Source organism: Bidens hawaiensis, unplaced genomic scaffold, assembly GCF_021521415.1.
Source record: "Bidens hawaiensis isolate Kalapana, Puna unplaced genomic scaffold, B.hawaiensis_p1.1 tig00049651_1, whole genome shotgun sequence".
NCBI classification, from domain to species: domain Eukaryota; kingdom Viridiplantae; phylum Streptophyta; class Magnoliopsida; order Asterales; family Asteraceae; genus Bidens; species Bidens hawaiensis.
In genome coordinates this window covers 9,167-18,576 of record NW_027498879.1, presented here as the reverse complement: position 1 = coordinate 18,576, position 9,410 = coordinate 9,167, and the positions used below count along the sequence as shown (strand labels likewise).

General features: G+C 34.7%; 1 protein-coding gene across 1 annotated transcript; it reads right to left on the bottom strand.

Annotated features, from left to right (window-relative positions):
- Positions 1-2,220: 2,220 nt before the first annotated feature.
- Positions 2,221-4,892, bottom strand: LOC143598120 (wall-associated receptor kinase-like 2). The gene is made up of 3 exons (XM_077076421.1): positions 4,097-4,892; positions 3,857-4,015; positions 2,221-3,389 (listed from the first exon to the last, which is right to left on the bottom strand). The coding sequence occupies exons 1-3, from the start codon at positions 4,890-4,892 to the stop codon at positions 2,221-2,223; spliced, it is 2,124 nt and encodes a 707-aa protein (XP_076932536.1).
- Between the last annotated feature and the right edge of the window lie 4,518 nt (positions 4,893-9,410).

The window sequence follows — 9,410 nt, the reverse complement described above, 5'->3', positions numbered from 1 at the left end:
ATTTTTTAACAACCAATATTACATCACGTATAAATAATTAACAAGGACAAAGACTAATAGCGCCATGTGTGGTTACAATTCATCTTATCTACCTTTAATAATTGTCTACGTACAGCACCCGGGGAAAAAAAGGACACGTTATCTAAACATCCCTTTCCTTATCAAGACGCTCTCAATTAGAGATGGGCAAATAAATCGGTAATTAAACCGAATCGAAAACTAAACCTAAATCGAACCGGTTTGAAACTGATTATATAGAAACAAGTTTGGAACCGATTGAAACCGTAGGTTCAGAACCGGTTTGTAATTTTCTCCACCAAAACCGGTTCCAAACCAGTTAACCGAACCGAAACTGAGCAAAACCGGTCAAAACCCAAACCAAAACCGATTGTACCATGGTAAGAAACCAGTTTCAACCAGAACCAAAACCGATCACAAACCAGTTTTGAGTTTTAAACCGTTTGTGCACCTCTACTCTCAATACGCCATGTATAAGTCTATACGCGGCGTTTGGAATGCTCCAATCCCGGTGTTCTTGATAAACCCTGGTGACCTAGGAGTTTGTGAAAGCAATACGCCGTGTATAGTCTCGGGAATGACCGACGTATAGGTCAGTCTGTCTGAACCATACGACACTTCCCCGGGAATACGATGCGTATAATTCTGCACACATCATTTAGCCTTTCCCCAACATTCCCTTACAAGCGCAAACTGATTTTGTCAGCTTTAATTGCGATATGCGTCTATAGTGCTATAAGAGCATTCACATTCAATATATCAAAAAATGTGAGTGAAGTTTTTATAATATAGAGAGTGCTTTAGGGTGTTATGTGTAAATAAGAGAGAAATGTGATGATTTTTTATATATTTGAAAAGTTATTGTTCACACCCTATATATGGGGGAGTTCTTCATTTTTTAGAGATGATTAAAATTGGTTGTGAGGGGATGAGAGAGAAAACGTTAGTGTTTATGGTTAAATTTTAAGAAATACACTGTTTATCTATATAATTTTTTAATGTTTTTTTAAAAGTGATTGTGAGTAAAGTAGAGATAAAAGGTAATGATAAAATTATAAAAAATATTATTTAATTGAAATGAGAAAGAAAATATGATTTTTTAGTAACGGTTATGTGATAAAAAAAGTTATTAAAATATGATTGATATACTTTGTCGGAAAGTTGTTGAAAATAAAAATAAGTAAATAATATAAATGTAATTATTCGACCTATATTTGTTGGAATTAAAAAAATATATAAATTTAAATATTTGCCGCAAATGTGTTTGAAATAAAAAGAAAACGAAAAATACAAATATAGACATTCTTCAAAAAGTTGTTAGCAATAAAATATATATATATATATATAAATGTAATTCTTCGATCAAAATTTGTTAAAAGAAATTAAAATGAGTAAGTATTATAAATATAATTATTTGTATGAAGTTTGCTGGAAATAAAAGTAAATAAAAAAATATTTACATAATTATTCGTCAAATATTTTGTTGGACATAAAAAAATTATATAATTAATACTATTTGTCGGAATCTAATAGAGAAAATAAAAATAAATAAAACTCTTTTTGTTGAATATTTTCTCAAAATAATAAAAAGTAAATATTAATAGTATTGTTATTATTATTATAAATATTATCATTAGTATTAATAATACCACTAAGTGTTTTTAATACTCTAGTCCGGAAGTCGGCGAAAAATAAATAAATAACAAAAAATTAGACTTATAAGAAAAGGCATAACTGTGTAAATCATTTTCTTTTATATTTTAACAGTTTGAAACCACCCTGATTACTTGGATGAGTTTTCCTAAGACGAGATATTAATCTTTCATACTAATTTTGACTTTTTAGACCTGACTCACTCAAAAACGTCATCTAACAAGAAACTCACTACCATAAAAAACCCATTTAAGTCAGGTCTCAGACATGAGAGCTTAGAAGTCTTTAACTATCTCACCATGTCATTGACCAAGAAGGCCAAATGCTATGTTTCTTAGTAATTCTTGTTGTTTGAAAATACCTTTGCCAACAAAATTCCAACGAATCTGTTGTTAAAAGTCGTTCAGCTTTTTTAGTAGTGTGTGATGTTTCTTTAATAAAAAATTAACCCGCTTATAACTCATAAAGCTAAATAATTACATGTTGTGCTGCTATATGTCAACATGACGTACTTTATTATACAACGAATGATCGACAGGCTTTTTTGCATTATCTACTAATGCTATTATTGAAGCTATATGTTGATGATGCGTCACTGTGTGTTTGAAACGATAAGTCCTCCCCATATATCATGGGCTTGATATTAGTATCAGTTTGAACTTTGGAGGGAACGTGTGACGTTCGTATAGTTTCTAACTCTATAGCTACCTCTTTCATTGTTGGTCTGTACCTTCCATTCAAACTTAAGCATCGTATTGCTAGGTTAGCTACTATCAGAAGCTCATCCCTAGTACCCTCTTTAATCACCGTTGCATCAAAAATAGACATAACACGACCTTCTTCCATTGCCAACATAAAGTGTGTAGCCAAACTTCTATGCTCACCAAATCTTGTCAAGGAAATTGGCCTTTCTCTGGTTAGGAGTTCAACTAAAACAACCCCAAAACTATATACATCACTTTTTTCAGTGAATTGACTAGATTGGAAATACTCGGGATCAAGATAGCCAAATGTGCCTTTGACTAAGGTAGTCAAATGAGTTTGTTCTACTGCGACAAACCTTGAAGTTCCAAAGTCAGAGACTTTGGCTCTATATTTATCATCCAAAAGTATATTGGTGGTTTTGATATCTCTATGGTATATTGGAATGGAAGTTGCTGAATGCAAATAAGCAAGTGCTCCTGCAACCTCTGTTGCTATTTGTAATCTCATGTTCAAAGAAATTGGTAACTCATTACTTTCATTGTGAAGAAGGTCATACAAGGTACCATTTGGAATGAATTCGGAAACGAGCAGAGGGACATCTGTCTCTAAGCAACATCCCAATAGTTTGACCACGTTCCTATGATTGACTTGTGAAAGAATAACCACCTCATTGATGAACTGTTGTAATCGGTTCTCATCCACAACTTTTGACTTCTTGATCGCTACAATCCTTCCATCCACTAGCATCCCCTTATACACTGTACCTTGGCCTCCTCGACCTAGAATTCTATTCTCATTGAAGTTGTCTGTGGCCTTTTCTAGCTCATGTGATGTGAAAAGTATTGTTTTACCAACTAAAGATGGGTCAGCTTCTTCTTGTTGCTTTAAAAGTATACCACCGTTTCGTTTAAAAAACCTCTTTCTTTGTCTCCTTTCTTTTGTTTTTATGATCCATTTGTACAATGCATAGATGCCTGCCGTAAGGAAAAGTACACCCACGCTTATGCCAACACCTGAATATCAAACACATGTACGAAAGTTACTAAGTTTGAAAACAGTCGCAATGTATTCTCAAAGTACAAGAAAATATTGATGTTTTAAGGCCATAAAAATCTAATATGATGATGAAAGTATTGATGTTATTACCCATCAATTCATCGTCATAGATCCAGATCATATAGTAATTTCTACCTTATAAACATAGATCTAAGGGTTTAAACATCGAAGTCTTTATTCGCATTTGGAAATTTATTGGTGTTGTTTTCACCAAGCATGACCTTTGAGTTTTAAATGCAAAACCAACCTAAATCTTGCATTCTGATTTGGCACTAATAAGAAATATACCACTCAAAATATAATAAAAAGTAAATTTGTCATCCAAAACACTGTAAAGAACTTAATATCCATGGATGATTTGCTAACTATAGGGAGTGTGCGTATACATGATCAAAAGAACAAATATTGAATAGGCATACATTACCTAGAATAACACCCATGGATGATTTGCTTCCAATACTTGTTGGAGAAATGTTTGGTCCACAACTAAAGTTTATTACTTTAGTACTCGACCCATCGCCACCGTATATTATATCATAATTGCATGACGAGGAATAAGGGCAGCTTGCGCAGTCTTCGATTACTAGACACACATCACATACAACGCAATTTTAAAATAAGCCAAATAAGTTAATAAAAACAGAATGTGCAGATGCTATAGTACCTTCACATCCATCAGATATATAAGGGTTTCCTTTGTAGCCTATATGACGGGAGCATTTTTGTGATTCCACTGAAGTTCCATAGCCCGTATCCAGTTCCATGTTCATATGGTCAGCTGCTCCTTGACAGCAACTTAGTGTGGTGCTGTGTGGAAGAGTCCACATAAGTGACATGGGAACAGAAGCGTTGTTATCCGCAACAGACTGAACCGAAAAGCTTCCTAATAGATATGAATCATCATCCACCAAGAAGGCATACCCGCAACCTCCATCTCCGCCCAAGCCCACGAGATTTATGCTATACCACTTAATATAATGAGGAATTGTGGTTTGGCAACAACTAAAGCCAAAACAATCAGTGTTTCTTTCCCAAACCGTATCATTTCGACATGAAGTCGAACACCCAGTGAGCACACTCCCATTATCCATCATAACAGCACTACCACACCCATCAAAAACAAATCTGTTGTGATAACTACAAAACAAGAAAGGGGTTGTACGAAGATCGATGCTATTCTGAACTAGGTTTCGGCAATCAGAGATTCTTGGCGTACTAACAATTACTGTTTGGTTATCCAAGTCTACTCTCAAGACTTGTAGGTGGTTGAGTGCAGATAGGTATGGCGTCGAGGAGTTGCAATCAACGATGTACCATGGGTTGACAGAACAATCCACACCGATTCCAAACGGGTATGGAATGGTTACGTTCCCGCATGTCTCGTTGCAACCGGTCTTGGCGAATTTTGAAATTGCAATTGATGATACTGAAAGGAAAATGAGTAGACGAAATAACTTCATGTTTGTACAGAAGAAGGATTATAGAAGAAACTGTAAGGAGGTTTTATGCATATAATGGTGGATATGAGAGAAATGAGTCACGAAATCATGAAAGGTACGTTGTGGTAATAAAGTACTTTTTTATGAGTAAGTCCGCTACTATGATGTGAAACAAAATGTTTTCCAATAGAAATACTTTTCTAAGTTGGTTGTTAAAAGTTTCCATCAGACAACTTAAAAAAGTGAAAATTAGTTGAAATTGCAATTGATGATACTGAAAGGTATTTGTCATGAAATTTTCAAAACCCATATCAACTTACGCAAGGAGGGATTGAGAGAAGACATATGGTACACGATAGTGGCTGTGATAGGGATTGAGAGAAGACATATGGTACACGATAGCGGCTGTGATAGGGTACCTGGTTTGACCGGAATGCCTCAAGTAAATTAGTAATGCAGGAAACATGTCACGAGTTTTCAACAAGGAGCAACCTAAAAGTAGCTTACAAAATAATGACTTGGAAAACACGCTTACCCATGTTAGATGGGCCACGCATGACAAAAGTAACATGGGTAACAAACTCTTAACTAAACATATCATTTACTAGAACAAGAACACAGACATGTGTAATATATGGGTTACATGACACAACATGTTTAAACAATTAAATGACTTTCATTAACACAAATGACACAACCCAATGCGACGTGTTTAACACGGCTAACAAATATCAAGATAAAATAAAAGTCATCAAAAATTATAATCCATGATACACAAGGAATGACACATAACATATTCAAAACAAAAACCCATAATAAATTTAAATAACAGTATGTAGCATACTAAAAGAAAACTTGTAAATCATCAACCCTCGAGGCTTCACAAATGCACAAACTTCACTTAATTGTATTCAACAAATTCCTACACTTCACGGAATTGTATCACTTGGCCCGTTCCCAATCAAGTTATGCTTGAATACTTTTTAATTGCATTCAAGTACTGAACCAGAGCTGTCTTTCCATCACAAAATTAAGCCTTTCGGCCCTAACGAGTTCATCCTCCCTTCGATCCAGATCCCGTCTTCATCAACCAATCTAGCTCCCTCCTCAACCTACCAAACTCCTGATTATAAATCTTGGTTACTGATTCTTCACCAACAAAATTATTTTCTTTGTAAGTTGTAGAATCAAGTTGTGCATAATGCCCGCTCAGATACTTGTTTTCCAATTCAGCCTCGGTTTTGTCTACATACACAACACACCCTTTTAAATTACCCTCAAACATCCGCTTCAGAGTGCATCCACTTGAATGCGTGTTTCTTTCAATCCCTTGAAACAGTAGTTGATCATACTTAGAACATTCTTATCTTGCTTTGGAACATAACTAACACAAGATATTGTTCTCGTCTTCCTTTCTACCCGAGCCTTCACTTCTCCTGAACGAAGATAAAGTCATTCATTCCTTTATAAACCTCAATGTCAAAGATTCTTTTAAAAACTTTAATAATATGTTTGTTACCAGTAGTGTGATACTTGGCATTAGGGTCCACATACAATATGAAGTTCCAATTCCTATCGTCGGTACCCTTATGGTGCAATCAACATTAGTAGGAACTTGGTTACTATTTAATGAATATTTTTTCAAGTTGACTTACAATAAACAATTATGGAACTTGGTTATTAATTAGTGAACGTTTTATTCAGAATAACTTCCTATATCAAATTTGAAAACATATAATCAGTTAATGGTAAAACATATGTAATCAGTAAATAGTAACTACCATGCTTCAATTTAAGACACTTAATACTAAAAAAGTAGTTTTCATAAAAGAATTGGCAACAACAAAAGCAATTTGAGTGGTTTGTATAGTTAGCAACAGGATATAAGTAATGAAATGTGGTTGTTTACTTACCAGTCGGCCCGCGTACGAATTCATAAAGGACAAAGTGTGACCTAACTTTGAGAGTGAATGATTCAGAAGAAAGAACTCGATTTAGAACAGAGGGCTATGAATCCATCACTAAAACCAAATCAATAACTGTCACCCAACCATCATCAAATAGCTTTCAAAACCATCCTATCTACACTAGAGATAAAACAAACTTCGGTCCCCTAACTATTTCAGTATAGACTACTCTGCAAGAGAGACGCATATCAAATCCGCAAGATGGGAAATGACATGAAACATAGTGCAAAAAGAGTGACTTGAAAATAAAAATAATCCCGAGTTGAATGCAGGTGATTAAAGAACATACTGAAATACATCAAAGACGATATTACAGTCATCTTTGTTTCTATTGACTTACGAACTCAAGTCTGCAACAATATTACATGTGGTTCAAAACAACCATGACTATAAATCTAAGAACGCGTCTATTTCAGTGTGATTTAAATAGTTTAATGCTTCAAATAAAAAATTAAAAGTTGTTAATTTAACATTACTAACGAAGAACTTGAGACGATTAATATGAACTAATCAACAATACAATTCCACATCTAAGATAAGATCAAACTAGATCAGACAACGATATTCAAATAGAACAGAACAGAACATAGCATAACATGATTTAAACGAAACCCTAGAAATACAAATAAAGAGTAATAGCGAGTTACAACAAGGAAATCGAGAGAAGAGGGAGTCAGCATCTCCGACGTCGTTTATATTCTCCGAGGTCTGAAATCAACGGAGATTGCCATTGATGATGTGGGTGTCGATAGATTTTGGAGAACGAAGAATCTTAACTGGGGTTTTCTGGTTGTTAGGCTGCTCCCATTCACCGTCCTTAGGGCTGTTTGGGATTCCTTATTTTAATTTCATATAACCTCTCCTTAAGCTTATAAGTTGTAAAAATATAATTTGTAAAACTTTTCTCTCACAACATAAGTAATCTCATACACCTTATTACTTTTTAAAAGGATTATAGTTATAAGTTGGTGAAAACAAGCAAATCCCAAACGCCCCCTTAACTTAACTTTTCGTTAAAATACTATTTTCTCTCTTTTTCACGTATGGTTCAAACTCAAAATTTTCACTTTCATTCTTAACCCAACCAAACCAACTTTAAAAATAAATATATATGTATTATCTTTGGTTTTTATTGCATTTATTTAATAGAAAAAAATTCAATAAGTATTTTCATAAAGACTTTATTTATTCCAACGAATCCACGCCCTGCTTGCGGTGCGCACATATAATGTATATATGTGTGAATCCTCGTATGGACAAAAGTGAAATTACACTAATTTTGGCATTATTTTACTAATCTCGTGAAAATAATGTTAAAAGTAGCGGAAGGTTAATCAAGCATCATGTGGTGGCATTGATAACCGAAAGACAAGGGTACATGCACCAATCGGTTGGTGTCCCGATGGTTGAGTGTTATGTGCCTTATGTCCAAGGCTTGATGTAAAACTACTATCGAGCCGTGGGTCTCATTGGAAGCAGCCTCTCTATTTCTACGGGGTAGAGGTAAGGCTGTCTATGGATAGGGTATGCATTTCAACATCAAAACCCGTATCCAAAATTGGACCCAATTTGTATATGGTAATACCCGAAAACTGGAACCCGGTTTTTCAAATACCCGTTCTATACCGAAAAATACCAAAAAACCCCTCAAAATGTGCAGCCCCTTAAAAAATCCAATCTGTACCCGAAACATACCAGGAAAAAATCAGGGAAACCCCCAAAAATAGGGTATTCAAATACATGTTTTTATACCCGACCCGAACACGGTGCATAAGGCATGGTTCTTAAAGACAATGCCCGGACCCGAACCCGATCCGGGCATGACCAATACCTGATTTTCCAATATCCAGTCATAGCCGAACCCGGTTCCATACACGAAACCGGCTATTATAAAAACCCGATTAATTTGTGCACCTCTATGATCAACTGACTAAAAAAATTTACGTTGTGGGCTACTATACTTTTATGTGATGAGATGTCAGTGAGACGACACAGAATGATGAGTGACGAATCCGTAAGACACATATGATCAACTGGCTAAAAGTTTGGATATTGGTATATTCGGGACCTTTCTTAAACATATATGATCAAGAGGGATTAAAAATCAGACATTTTTATGCAAGAGCTGGGTTCATAATTAGGATTCTTCATTAATTCGACAACACATTTGTAATCAACCATTAAAGTCACCTTGTCTTCCTTCCAACCTATTATTTCGCTTAGTAATAAAGCATAATTCTTGACATGCTTCTTTTGTTGGTGCCCTGAATTTAGATTCACATGATGATAGTGCAATAGTTGGTTGTTTTTGCAAACACAAAGTAACAGATGAACTTTCAAAGTTGAATATTATTGTAATAGTTTCTTTTCCTTCTTTTGCATTAGCCTCATAGCTACCATCATTAAAACCAAGTATTTTACATCAGCCACTCTTATGATAACCCAAATTCTTTTGTTCCCTTAATAAAACATACTAATACTATCATCTATTTCATGGACTTTAGATGAAACTCTCTTGGCTCTTGCATAAAACATGCTTATAATCCAACAAAAGAACTTAAGACTTGTCTCG